The 15,081-nt window shown below is 28.2% G+C and overlaps 1 protein-coding gene and 1 long non-coding RNA gene across 2 annotated transcripts; one reads left to right on the top strand and one right to left on the bottom strand.

Annotated features, from left to right (window-relative positions):
- Window positions 1-318: 318 nt before the first annotated feature.
- On the bottom strand, window positions 319-3,887 carry LOC136087285 (uncharacterized). Its single transcript, XR_010641688.1, has 4 exons — window positions 3,603-3,887; window positions 1,992-2,662; window positions 965-1,039; window positions 319-828 (listed from the first exon to the last, which is right to left on the bottom strand). It is a non-coding gene; the product is annotated as an uncharacterized LOC136087285 (long non-coding RNA).
- A 6,818-nt stretch (window positions 3,888-10,705) lies between these two features.
- Window positions 10,706-13,939, top strand: LOC105844776 (heat shock 70 kDa protein-like). Its single transcript, XM_065809023.1, has 4 exons — window positions 10,706-11,290; window positions 11,446-11,519; window positions 12,030-13,526; window positions 13,636-13,939. The coding sequence occupies exons 1-4, from the start codon at window positions 11,086-11,088 to the stop codon at window positions 13,846-13,848; spliced, it is 1,989 nt and encodes a 662-aa protein (XP_065665095.1). The 5' UTR covers window positions 10,706-11,085; the 3' UTR covers window positions 13,849-13,939.
- The last annotated feature ends 1,142 nt before the right edge of the window (window positions 13,940-15,081 follow it).

Below are 15,081 nucleotides of genomic sequence, written 5' to 3'. Positions count from 1 at the left end.
TTTTGGTATCCCCTTGATTCATTTTCTTTAAAAAACAAAATTGTCTTAAAAACGTTAAATGCACACAACTTAATAAATTTATTAAAAATAACTAAGTTTATTATAAATAACTAAGCAATTAAGTACAAATACATTTCAAACAAAAAAAATTTAATTTACAATCAAACATGTGTATAACAAATTTAAAAAAATATGTAAACTTTGATTTATTATATTGCATTAATGCGTCATATGACAACCCTAAAATAAAAATTGTAACAGATAAGTAGACATAAAAAAACAAAAAACAAACAAACTGGAAAACAATTTACCTGCTTTTTAGTTACCTGTTGTCATACTTCAGTTGCTGTCATGATGCAGCATGTCGGTGTTGTTTAATGACGTTATTTCATGTTGGCTTTTAGTAAACTTTAGTTTAATTTAAAAGACATCACAATGGATTTAAAATATTTTAATCAAAATGCAAAATAACAAATGTTTCAAGGAGCCAAACTATAAACATAAAAAATAAAAAATCAAATTGAGATATAAATAAATTACATTTATATAGCTAAATATATTATCTTGGCTTATAGTAAATTTTAAAAGCAGTGAGTTCAATAAATTAAACTATATTACTACACCACTTATTGAGGCCCTGGGTGTTGGGAGCGATAATTTCTGCACTGCTCAAATGTTAACGAATCTAAAGTCATAAAAGTTCTCAAATGTTAACGGCCCTAAAATTACAAATAGAAGGATATAATAAAAGTTATAAATATTTGCAATGTTATGTAATCAAAATATAAAGCATAACCTGACCATTTTCACAGGTAACAGAGGACGATGCTAAAAATATTAAAAAAAAAAGAAGAGAGAATAAATTAAAAAGGGTTAAACATGTGAAAAATTTTATTTTAATAAAAATATGAGTAAAACGCGAACAGTTTAAAAATGTCATGTTTATATTAAATAATTCTTTTACCTATTGCACATATTTCTCCATACAAAGTATATAAAATTTAAAACACAGCCCTACCAATTATGCTTCTACCAGACACTAAAGACAAAAAATATACCTCTAATAATCAGTAAAATAATATTTACATATAAATTAAATATATAATTATAACTTTTTTACCTATTCCCCTCATTTCCTCCATAAAGTTGTCTAATGTAAGAAAAGAGGTAACTGAAGCTAAAACTAACTAAAAGTAAACTAAAAATAAATATAAACTAAACCAAAACTATAAACTAAAATAAACTTTAAATCTTAATATCTGTACCCCAGAAGACAAAAGCCGGTTGTCCAGTTTTTTCTTAAAATGAGCAGGCCTAAGCCTATCTCTTTCATTTCTGCGGCGATTATTTTTTAACTCGCCTAACCAAGCTCTCCTCATTTGGGTTTGAATTATTTACAGCTTGCCGAGCAGCATTTTTAACATTTGTTGATTATTAATTTCATCTCGCCTAAGCGACATGAAATTAATATGAATTTAATGAATTTAAACTTCACTTTTAGTTGAAAGTAGTAACAAAAAATCTTAAACGAATCTGGAAGATTGTGATCTTTCCTACATAATTTTTTTTCTACTCTAAATAGCACACACAAATAACTTTTATATATAACAAACTGTCATTTAAAATAAATTATAAAATAATCTTATGACTTTAAAAAAATATATATATCAGCAAGGAGATGTTTGAAAAAAAATTAACTTAGCAAATACTAATAAAAAAAATTGTTAAAAACATGCAATTCTTATAATAAACATACTGCTTACACAGAAAAATTTAAAAAAAAAAACGTTGTAAACCCTTTTTTGAAAACTTCAATATTATTTCTTTAAAAAAATTATTAGTAAACATTTTTAAAAAGTTCACAAAACTTTACAATATTTTGTTCTTCCATACCACATAAATTCATCATTTGATAAACTTAAAATAAAAAATGTAACGAATAAGTAAATAAATAAGAAAAACATTGCATACAAAAATGAAAATCAATGTACCTTATTGAGAAAAGCTGTTGTGATTTGCCAGAGCAGTAGTTGTTATATTATTATTTCATGTTAGCTTTTAGAAAATAATTTATGCTGGTACATCATTATTCCAAAATATTAACAGCAAAATCATGTTATAAACAGCGCTAAAGATAGAAAATCAAACAAAGATAAAACAAATTGTATATATGGCAAAATAATTTTTCTTAGCTTTAAGTGAATGATTAAAAACAGTGATTTTTAATAATGAAATTACCTATTTATCATTTTAAACAATAGACACTAAGTGAAGGTATGCCAAATGTCTATCAACTCAAAAGATAACAGAAAAACAACATCACAACAACAACACACAACAATAGCACACATCATAAATTAATATAATATGCATATAACATAACTTGAGTGACACAACATTCATATATAACAAAACATAAGTAACAACATTACGCAAAATGATATTAAAATACATTATTTTGTATTTTCAGAATTATTAATTATAAAAGCTTGAAAACAACTAGAGCTAAAGCAGTAACAGTTTGACACTAAACACTGCCGTGTAACCCTCTGCTATAAGTAAACCACTTGGCTGGCAAGGTTGACAAATCTTGCTCTACACGTGTACCAAATCACAGCACTTTGAAAGCATGGAAACAACATAGTACAAACATATGTACCAACTATAAACAAAATATATACATTTAGCTTTATATAAACATATTTAAACACATTTATAAAACAATTATATAACACGTATTAACACACCCAGTAAACACACAAACGTCTACTAAACGCCAAAACAACGTTTCAACAAAACGTTCAGATTTGGTCAGTTATCCGTTTAGAATGAAATTCACATTAACGTTTAGAATAAACGTCCATAAAACGTCTATATTCAAACGTATTTTAGACGTCTATTATAGGATTATTATACGTATGTAAAGCGTTTAGATTTTGTCTAATTTACATTTAAATCTAGTCTAATTAACGTATGTAAAGCGTTTAGATTTAGTCTGAGTAAACGTATATGAAACTTGTCTATTAGTTTCTTTGATTTAGTTAACGTAAATTTGATTTATTTAAGTTTTAAAGTTAATATCAGTTAAAATTACGTAGTAACTTTTTAACTTTTATAAGTCATAAGAGCTATATAGGTCGTGAAATTTATAAATACGATATAGTTGTAAAAGTAATGAAATTTATAAATAAGATATAGTTATAAAAGACCTGGTCTTATTTTTTATATTTTTTTATAACTATTATAATATAAACTTATTTAATATACTACTATACTATACTTTTATTTTATAAAGCTATTTATAAAGTTATAAACTTATATAAAACATTTGCATATAGTGGGGGTTTAGATAATAAATGTTTGTGCACTATGCTTGTTTATGCTTCGATAATTAAAAAAAATTAAATGGACAAGCTTTTGGCAGTGGAAATATCATATTCAAAAATTTCTATCAAATATTTTTTAAATATAATTTCAACAGAAAATAAAAGTTTTCATTAAGATTAAGTCAAAGATTACTTATAAAATTAATAAACTCATAAACAATTATTTTGGATCACTGGTTTATGCATTATCAAAAATCTTTCTAAAATACCGTCTACCACTTGTTTTTCATGCGCCTGTTTGTGCAACATCATCTTCTAGATTTTTATCCTGATTGTCTGATTTCGTAACCTGATTTGTAACCTCTATATGTAACAACTTTACATATAGAGGATTTTCTGAATGGAAGTTTCCAAAATTTCATAACGATGTCATGTCAATGTTGTAATCAATAATTTCTAAAACATCTGAGTCCATTAAGTTGTTGGCATTTAGGAAGGTAGATTATCGCGATAAGAGATTTTTAACTTTTTAGCTTCCGACACTCGTTTATTATTTATTAATCAGTTGTTTTGCTTTCAGTTGTTGTAAGAAAGTGAATCTTGTAAACGCATCTAAATTAATTATTTAGCCAATAAAAAGTTTGTTTTTAATAATTTTTTTTTATTTCGTCTTAATTAAGCCTATTTAAACCGCGTGACTTTAGCTGTTATGTGAGTCTTCTGACCAATGGCTATATTACTATATTATAATATAAAAAACGTTTATTAAACGTCGATCAAACGTTTAGATTAACAACTTATTTTAGTCAATATTGTAAACGTTTGATTGACGTTTAATAAACGTATAAAATTAAAAGATTTAAAGCGTAGATTTTAAATCTATAAATGTTTAGGTTTAATTAAGATTGATTAAAGGTTCACAGTAATGTAATTGACTAATGTAAGTCGATATTCTAAACGTTAGATCGACGTTTAGTAAACGAATATATAAAAAAGTTTAAAATATACATTTCAAATCAAGCGTCAATTTTTAGTCAATAATAGGTCGCTAAACGTTTTATCTATTTTTCGACCAATTTCAATGAAATATTGACTAATTCTGAGCCAATCTGTGTTTACTGGGCATACACAAACAATAAAAAAACATTTTACATTATTAAAAAAACACATTGATAAAAGAACTATAAAGCACATATTACCACATACACATACTTATCAAAAAAGCATATACGCAAACAATAAACATGTGGAACCAAAAATTTTAGAAATGACGCGAGAAAATTTAAAAAGATTTAAAGTAAACAATATATATATATATATATATATATATATATATATATATATATATATATATATATATATATATATATATATATATATATATATACAGTATCAGACAAAACGAGTGCAACCAAATAATGCTAATTTAGTTTCTTTATATAAAAGTGCTGCATTTTTTCAATTAAGAGAAATAACTATGTAACTGTTTAGAGACAAAGTTCTTCAAGTTTTATTCATCACAAAGTTCATTATTTGTACACGAAAATTAATAAATTAATCAAAAGTATTAAAAAAAGTTGATTTCCTTCTGGACAAAACAAGTGCAACTCGACAAAATGTTGACCAAGCTGTATTTCGCTATCAATATTTCGTGGCGAGTCCTTTGTTGTTGATCACAGGCTTGCATCTTCAAAGCATAGGTTGGATCAGGTGATCAATGAAACTTTGTGGAATCGCTGCCCAGAACTTTTGGTTTTGTTCAAACAGTTGATTCTTATTACGAACATCTTCACGATCAATTCTGCGGTTGATGATCTTCCACAGGTTCTCGATAGGGTTGAGATCCGGAGATTGAGGCGGCCAATCCATCACCGATAGGTGGTTGTCTTGAAACCACTGCTTGACTATTTTTGCAGTGTGTTTCGGATCGTTGTCTTGCTGAAAAACCCAGTTTATTGGCATATTCCATTCAGCATGAGGTAACATAACATCTTTCAGGATATTTTTATACATAAAACGGTCCATTATTCCATCGTTTCGATGTATTGGACCTAGATCGTTAGCAGAAAAACACCCCCAGACCATTACATTGCCTCCACCATGTTTCACGGTCTTATAACAGTAACATAAATCGAGGCGTTTTCCGGCCGGTCGACGTACACGGCAAATGCCATCGCTCCCAATGATGTTGAACTTCGATTCATCACTGAACAGGACAGTTCACCATTTCTGCACATTCCAGTCAATATGAGATGTAGCAAACAGGAGTCTTTTCTTCTGGTTTTTTAGTGAAATCAAAGGTTTCTTTGCAGGGCGTCGAGAAAACAATCCGGCTTCAACAGCACGTTGTCTGATTGTTCGGTCCGATACAGACAGCTCTAATTGTTTTTGTATCTCGACTGATGATATCCAGGGATCCTTCTTGACGTATCTGACGATCATAGAATTGTCTCTAGAAGTGGTGAAACGCGGTCTTCCACCTTTGTTATCTGCTGCCAACTTCCCCGTAGAACGATATTTGGAACATAGTCTTGATACGGTCCATTTTTTCACGCGATATTTATCACAAATACTTTTTTGTGACATTCCACTTACGTAATCGCCAATAATTTCCTTTCTTAGTTCCAATCCAAGACTGTCGGGAGCCATTTTTGCAATTGAAGTCATAAAAATAATAAAAATAAATAATCACGCTTCTCAAGGCTTACCGCGTTATATTTACCTTGTGATGATATAAAAATGCTCTGTGGAACACAACGTCATGGTTGGATGTAGACTGTATTGATGTAATGAAACACTTGTTGTATTTCACTTCTTGTATTGATGTTCTTCGATAAAACACTTTGATAAAACTCACTTCGATAAACTGTCTTGATAATACTGATTGATTGACTTCCATATACTGACTGAACTACATGTCGGTTTACATGTCTCTTATTTAGTAAAATGAACCTGTGTGAACCTGTTCTGGAAGATTCTAGATGCTTCTTTTCGATGCTTCTGGATGCGTCTGGATGCTTCTGAATGTTTCTGGATATTTCTTGATGCTACTGGATGCTTACAGATGCTTCTTCTGGAAACTTCTGGATACTTCCTTTAATTATTAAAAAACTTCCGTGACGTTGACACGGACCAGACTTAAGAAAATGAAACAAACCAAAAAAGTTACACTTGTTTTGTCCGCTGCAAAATGGCACTTGTCAACGAAATTCTGCGTGTGTGCTGTCACCTGTCAGCTGATTGCTCATGTCATGGCATGCTATGACTCCAGACTCCTGAACTGTTTGCTGTGGTAGTATAGTTCGTTTCGTTTTTAAGACATGTAAAATTAGGAACACTTTTTAGCATTGTTCGATGTTGGTTGCAAATGTTTTGTCCAATACTGTATATATATATATATATATATATATATATATATATATATATATATATATATATATATATATATATATATATATATATATATATATATTATATATATATATAAATATATATATATATATATGTATATATATATATATATATATATATATATATATATATATATATATATATATATATATATATATATATATATATATATATATATATATACAATCAATACTTTTTACTTTCATTTTTTTTTATAAGAACTGTAATCCTCGTAACAAAATTTAATCTTTACATACAATAACATGTGACATGTCATGTCAGTGTTAGCACAAAATTTTAATTTATTTTTCTAAATTTTCTAAAAATGAACAAAAATATTTAATAGTATCACAGAAATTTCGAGAACGCGCTCTTTCAAAGCCTAGCAACTAATAAAACGACGTTAAACGTTTACTGTAGCAATTATATTATAGATTATAGTAATAGTAATAGAAAGTATGCATTGAAATATATGGACCGTAAACATATAGATTAAAGCACATAGAACATACATTATAACAAACATGTAAAAATCATAATTTTCAGGTTTTAATAATAATAATAAAAAAAGGAACAAAAAGTGCTGATGATAATTGTAGTAATGACGAAAAGAAAATTAAAAGAATATTTTAATCTTAAGGATAATATATCTAAAAGTTAAAGTAAAAAGTTTTTCAGAATTTTTTTAAATTGATATTGTTTAAGATGGAGTAAAGGTATTTTAGGATATAGTTTGTCGGACTCATTCAAAATGCATGCAAGGCTCCTGTTCCATTCACAAACGCGCTGATAAACAATAGAACACTTACCATATTACTGGGTTTTAAAAGATGGAAACCATAAAATCGGTTTGTGATAGTGATAAAAAAAAGTTAATATTGCAATACGTCGCAAGTAAAAATTCGACTTTCAAGTTATTAAATAAAGAATAGCTGATTTGAAAAAGAGGCAAGTGCATATTTGTTTAAAAAATATATTTAAAATCTTAACAGATTATTGAAATAAATTTCATAGTAACGATATACTAAGTTTATCAATAAACTAAGTTTATCAATACAAGTTTTGTGTTACTATCAACACAGGAAATTTATTTTATTTTAGTATTCTTCAGAGTAGTATCAAAAGTATCAAAATCTATTTATACAAGAGAATTTTCACTCGTAAAAATTTCAAAATTTCAATAAAGTTTACCATGGTGATGGAGGTTTTACCTGTTGTTAATTTAAAGAAATGGAAAAAAAATGTATACGTTAAAGTAAATTTGAAAAGATTTATAAAAATAAAATATGTTCTTGGTCTTGAAGCATACTCAAATACAAATTTTATATACAGTTGTACGAAACTACTTGTGAAGTACTTTTGCATATAAAGATTATATGCAGTTTTACCAGACTACTAGTGAAGAGCTTTGTGTATAAATTTATTTATATGTTAATTATAAAGAGTTGAACATTAGACTTTTAAATATAAAAAATTTGTACTGATTGCAAAACTAGCTTACATGTTCCATGTCAATATATGAGCTCTGAGGAGATTTTGTTTTCATGTTTTGTTTCAACCATAATTTTGAGGAGACTGATATATTTTTTTATTACATAACTCTAATAAAACATCGTCTTAAACCATTTAACACTTTTTAAAAACTTATAAAAATTTTGCAGGCTACATTAACTTATATATAAAATATTATTTAAAAATTTAACAAAAGAAGAAAAATTTATGTTTGTCTAATGAACCGTAATTTTTTGTACAGTTACGTATAAACACTGACATTAAAAGCTTGAAAAAGTATTGAATCAAATAAGTTAACCAAATAAAAGTGGATTATGGCAAATGATTGTGGCATTTTTTGTATAGTAAGAAAAAAAAAGATTTTAAAAAACCGAACTAAGTGGTTAAAATCAAGCGTTTAATAAAAAATGAGTAATAAAAAAATACAATAAAATTATCAAAAAAAAAGAACAAAATCACTTGTCATGCTATGAATAGCATGACAACTGATTTTAATATTTAACTTGAATTTGTATGTGTGCAATTTTGCAAGATTTCTAAATGTGTTTCTCTTCAAATGTAATGTCTATATTCTATAAAGCATGCTCAATACAAAGTTTATATGCAGTTGTACCAAACTACTGGTAAAGTACTTAAAATATGCAAAGTATAAATTTTAAGCTGAGTCAGGGGTTGTTCTAAGCTCGGTACTGGATTTTATACCAACTTGTTAATTATAAATATTTAAACATTTAACTTTTAGGAAAAAGAAAATTTTCACAGATGCTTTACCTAACTAGCTTATATGTTTCATGTGAATCTACGAACTCTGAATAAGTTACTGTCTAGTCTAAACTTTGAAAAGGCTGATAAGGCGTATTTCAATATTTTTATTTACTTAACTTTAATAAAACATCATTCTTAAACCTTTAAACACTTTGTGAAAAATTAAAAAAAGTTTGGTTGGGTATTTTAACTTATATATAAATAGAATAAAAGTTGTATATTAATAAATCTATTGGAAAATTTAAAAAAAAAAGTAACATTTATTTGTTTTTCTACTGAACAGTTGATTTGTACAGTTACATATAAGCGTTGATATTACATTATATTACATTGATAGTCTCTTTTCACGTTGATATTACATTATATCGTTGATATTACATTATATTACATTGATAGTCTCTTTTCACAGAAATTCACAGAAGTTCAAAAAAAGCACACTCGATCATATTGGTTATACCAAAGATTACATAATAAAGCTATTTGTAAAATTTGGAAATATGAAAGATAAATACTTCTACTCTAGGAAAATGAAAAAAAAAAGGTTTTTTTATATTTTTTTTTCTTCAGGAGTATATAATGTAAAATAAATTGATAGCATAATAAATGTAAAATTTATCAAACTTTGTTGCTTTATTTGATATTACTTACCATCAGTTGCTATTAAAGGGTAAACATTTTTTTACTAATTATAGAATACAATAACCAATATTTTGTTCAGGTTAAAAGCTATATATCAACAAACATGTGCTTTACATGTATTAACTTTTGAAATAGAAAAAAACAACAACACGAACTTGTATGTTTGCAATTTTTCTTGTTTCTACTTTTTTACACTTAGTTTTTCATAAAGAAGAGGTAAGTTAATTTGTTTTGCTTATTGAGTTATTCCTTTTTGTCAGTTTACTATATGAAAACACACTTGTGGACATCAGGTTATAAATTTTTTCTTATAGCTTATTATGCTGCAATGCTTCGTAATTTTTTATTACTACACATTATCAAATGCAATCTAAATCAGCTCTTGCTCACAATTGCTTTTATTTTGAGAGTGTTGCAAGTTCTCTGGAGTAGCTATAACAATCAATAAGCAATATTCTCAAACTTAAAATGTTTTAATGATGTTTACAATATATATATGGGAATAATAAGAGTAAAGTTCTGAAAAGAAATTAGGTTATTTTTAAAAATATTTTTTTCGGGTTTTATGATAGGATTAATGGAAACTTAATTTGGAAAAACTTATATCAATTTAATAATATTCAATTGATATTACTAGGTAAATTTTAAAATTTTTTAAAAAAATCTATCGTAGGTGAATCACAGCATAGTCAAGTTTTACCATTGGTTTATAGTTTGTTACAATGGTTGTCATTTTTATATCTTAGAGTTATAAAAGCCATTAGGAAAACAAACTAATTTTCTTAAATCTTTATTTTTAGGAAAATATTATGAAAATCATGGATGTTTTGAGTTTTGTAAAAATGTAAGAACTATATTGTACAAAATCGGATAGAAAAATCACACTTGTTATGTTATTATTATCTAACATTTACTCAGTTTCACTTTTATAAATTGATACGATTTTTGATATTTGTTTTGATTTAAACTTTTGAGTCAAAGCCTCTCATTCAAAATCAGCGAATCAGATTGCGCATATCTCTACCTATTCCGATAGGGTTTAAAAATTACGCGACTTACGTAATTCGTATACTCTATACGAATACTTTCCATTTTTAACTCAAACGAATTAAAAACTACGGAATATTCTGGAAAGTTTAGGTGCAGTAAAGTGGTCAGTAAGTTATACCCTAAAATTTGTGAATTTTTTTTAAATTTAAAATTAAAAAAAAAATTAAAAAATATTTAAATTAAAAAATGTATTTCCATACGCTGTTGTAGTACTTATTTACTTGTTAAAAAATTGTTTTAAAATTGTTAAAAACAAAAATCTACCCCCGTCGAATTTTTCGTTATAATAATATAACTACTTTTCTGCATATACATTGATTTGCATACACATAAACGCTGTAGTGAAAGCAAACTTAACAAAAATACAACAATAACATAAATCATGTCTAAAGCGCCTGCGATTGGAATAGATCTTGGGACTACATACTCTTGTGTAGGTGTTTTCCAACATGGTAAAGTAGAAATTATTGCCAATGATCAAGGTAATCGTACTACACCCAGTTATGTTGCCTTTACTGACACTGAAAGACTTATTGGTGATGCCGCCAAAAACCAAACAGCAATCAATCCTTCTAACACAGTATTTGGTTAGTTGATATCATTTTTTACAATCTTACAAGTGTTACGCTACGTGTATTTAATATGATAAAGAGTGACTTTAAAATTGATTATCATTTTATTGACTTTATATGTGTAGTTTTGTAATTTTTTAAATTGTTATATGTGAGTTTTACTTGCTTAGACGCAAAACGACTTATTGGAAGAAAGTTTAATGATGCCTCTGTAACTTCAGATAGAAAACATTGGCCATTTAATGTAAGTTGATTTTTTGCCAAATGTTTATTATTATTAACATTTTTTCTCTAAATCACCTTTAACAGTCACTTTTTTTCTTACTTTTTGTTATTCAAAAATTTTTTTTATTAATAATTACAAAAATACTATATATATTCAATATATATTCAATATATATTCATGACTTGTTAAGAAAACACAATTTGCCTGATAAATTTTAATAAAATAGTTCATCATAGAATATAAGTTATTATTTTATATATCTCTCTAAAGCTCTTTTTATTAACAAATTTTGAGAACACTTAAGCGGGTGTTCTCATATAAAGCCTCTAGTGAAACAGCTTTTATCAAGTTATTGTATTAAAAAAATGAAAAAAATTTATTTTGTTTAAGGAAAATAAAGTCAAATAAAATTTTTTAAAAAAAAAGCCCATCATAAACCCAGCCTAATTGCATATGTGTTACAGATTTTGCATTAGTGTCAAAATTATTTGCAACGATTAAGTTGTTTTTTTTAAATAATTTTTTCAGGTTATTGATGAAGGAGGTCGACCAAAAATTCAAGTTGAGTTCAAAGGTGAAACCAAATCCTTTTTTCCTGAGGAGATTTCATCAATGGTTTTGTTAAAGATGAAAGAAGTTGCAGATGCTTACCTTGGCAAAAAAGTAACAGATGTTGTCATCACTGTACCTGCATACTTTAACGATTCTCAACGTCAAGCTACTAAAGATGCTGGTGTTATTGCTGGCTTAAATGTTCTTCGAATTATCAATGAGCCCACTGCTGCTGCCATTGCATACGGTCTAGATAAAAAAGTTGGAGCTGAAAAAAATGTTCTTATTTTTGATTTAGGAGGTGGTACTTTTGATGTGTCCATTCTTGCTATTGAAGATGGTATATTTGAAGTAAAATCTACCGCAGGTGACACTCATCTTGGAGGGGAAGATTTTGACAACCGTCTAGTCAACCACTTTGTTGATGAATTTAAAAGAAAGCACAAAAAAGATATTTCAGGTAACAAGCGTGCACTTAGGCGTTTAAGAACAGCTTGCGAACGTGCCAAGCGAACACTGTCTGCAAGCACTCAAGCTAGTGTTGAAATCGATTCTCTATTTGACGGAATTGACTTCTATACATCCATTACAAGAGCTCGTTTTGAAGAATTGTGTATCGACATGTTTCGAGGCACTCTTGGTCCAGTTGCTGATGCAATCAGAGATGCTGGAAAAAACAGCAACGGGCAAAGTTTTTCTAAATCTGACATCCACGAAGTTGTTTTGGTTGGTGGATCTACTCGTATTCCAAAAGTTCAGAGTTTGCTCCAAGATTTCTTCAACGGAAAAGAGCTGAACAAGTCAATTAATCCCGATGAGGCTGTTGCATATGGTGCAGCTGTTCAGGCTGCTATCTTAAGTGGAGATAAGCATGAAGCAGTTCAAGATTTACTTCTTTTGGATGTTGCTCCATTATCATTGGGTATCGAAACTGCTGGTGGTGTTTTTACTGCTCTAATAAAGAGAAACACAACAGTACCTACAAAATACTCTCAGACATTTACTACATATTCAGACAATCAACCTGGTGTTTTGATTCAGGTTTTCGAAGGAGAGAGACAAATGACTCAGCACAACAACTTGCTTGGTAAATTTGAACTTTCTGGAATTCCACCAGCTCCAAGAGGTGTTCCTCAAATTGAGGTCACTTTTGATGTTGATGCCAACGGTATTTTGAATGTGTCAGCATTGGACAAAAGCACTGGAAAGGAGAACAAAATCACTATTACAAACGATAAGGGTCGTCTCTCTAAAGAGGATATCGAGAGAATGGTCCAAGAAGCAGAGAAGTATAAAGCTGAAGATGAAGCTCAGCGAGACAAGGTGCAAGCTAAAAATGCTTTGGAAAGCTATTGTTATAACATGAAGCAAACTGTTGAGGATGACAAAGTTAAGGATAAGATCAGTGAAGAAGACAAAAAAACTATTTTGCAAAAGTGCAACGAAACAGTGGAATGGGTAGATCGCAATCATGTAAGTTTGTAATTTTGTTTTAATGATGTTTCTGTTTTATGTTATCTCCATTTTTTTTTTGAATTTTGTTCTTGCATAGCTTGATTAATTTTGTTTCAAATTGTTATAGTCTGCTGAAAAGGAGGAGTTTGAACACAAGCAAAAAGAACTTGAGAAGGTATGTGCACCAATCATTACAAAGCTATATCAAGCAGGTGGTGCTCCAGGAGGCGGTATGCCCGGTGGTTTTCCCGGAGGTATGCCTGGTGGTTTTCCAGGTGGTGGTGCAGCACCACACACTGGTGGTAGTTCAGGTGGACCAACAATTGAAGAAGTTGATTAATTTTATTTTTCTTTGGATATTGTCGCTTTTTTGTACCGGTACTGTGTTATCTTATTAAAGCTTTTTGTAAAATATTGTTTAAGATATCTTTTGTTACATTCTTTTAAGCGGACACTTGTTACTTTTAAGTTAAGTTAAAATTATCTACAGTTTTAAAAGTTAAGAATTAATGAAAAATTAATTTAAAAAAAAATTCAAAACCCATGACCATTTAAATTTTGGAAGTAAAATTCCAAATGTGCTATGACATTAATTTTAAAACAAGCATTTTGCTTTTGCTATTTAAAAACAAATATTTACTGAATGAGCGCTGGAAACATGCGGTAATTTATGACAGTAAATTACCCCGGACCTAAGCTGATAAAGGTTTTCCTGCATTAACATAAATAATGTAATTGGCACAACAAAATAATATAATTGGTAATGAGGAATATGCCGCAATGTTCTGTACTATTGTTTACGCAAGGTAACTATTTTATGCGTTTCGTGTATGTTAAAATGCGCGTTTAAAAGGTAATGAAATTTGAATTACTAATTGTTAAACGTAAGTTTTTAATTAACAATTCTGTGAAAGTCAAGTACAATATTATTTATATCGGTCTGACTTTTATAGAAGTAGTATGAACTGAACTGCCGAAAGGAGTTTTTTTCATACCGCCTCATCGACTAAAAAATTGGTATACATATCTGGAAATGCAATTAATCATTTGCGCATCAGCTAGCACTATTTCTGCACCTATCGGGTTAAAATCTCCTCACTTTATCAGCGCCACATGAAAAAGTATAACATTTACGTGATCTATATTTCTGAAGAGTAGGTGGGAACGAAAAAGTTTATTACCAAAGCCAGATTTTATAAGACTTAAAATATCATAATCGCTTCCTAGGAAATATAAATAATATTTTGACACTAATACATTTCACATTAAACAAAAGTGATAAACAATACTTTCAATTCTTTAAAAAGACACCAAATGCAAAAACTAAAATACAACCTAGTGTACCTTGATATTGGTTTCAAAAGTAGTTTAATGTTGAATGTAAGTTCTAAAATTTTTAAAACCTAATACTGCTAACAAAAAAAAGTATTACGACTTCAAGTAATTGAAATAGTTCTTAAAAACGAAAATAAAACTATAAAATGTATTACAAATATACAAAAAATATCTGTATGACTGTAATTATACTTTGTAATACTGTAAATACAATCAAGTTGAATATATAATTTAAAAA

Source organism: Hydra vulgaris, chromosome 11 (genome assembly GCF_038396675.1).
Source record: "Hydra vulgaris chromosome 11, alternate assembly HydraT2T_AEP".
NCBI lineage: Eukaryota > Metazoa > Cnidaria > Hydrozoa > Anthoathecata > Hydridae > Hydra > Hydra vulgaris.
Note: the sequence above shows the minus strand (reverse complement) of the source record. Positions and strands in the feature narration are given on the sequence as shown.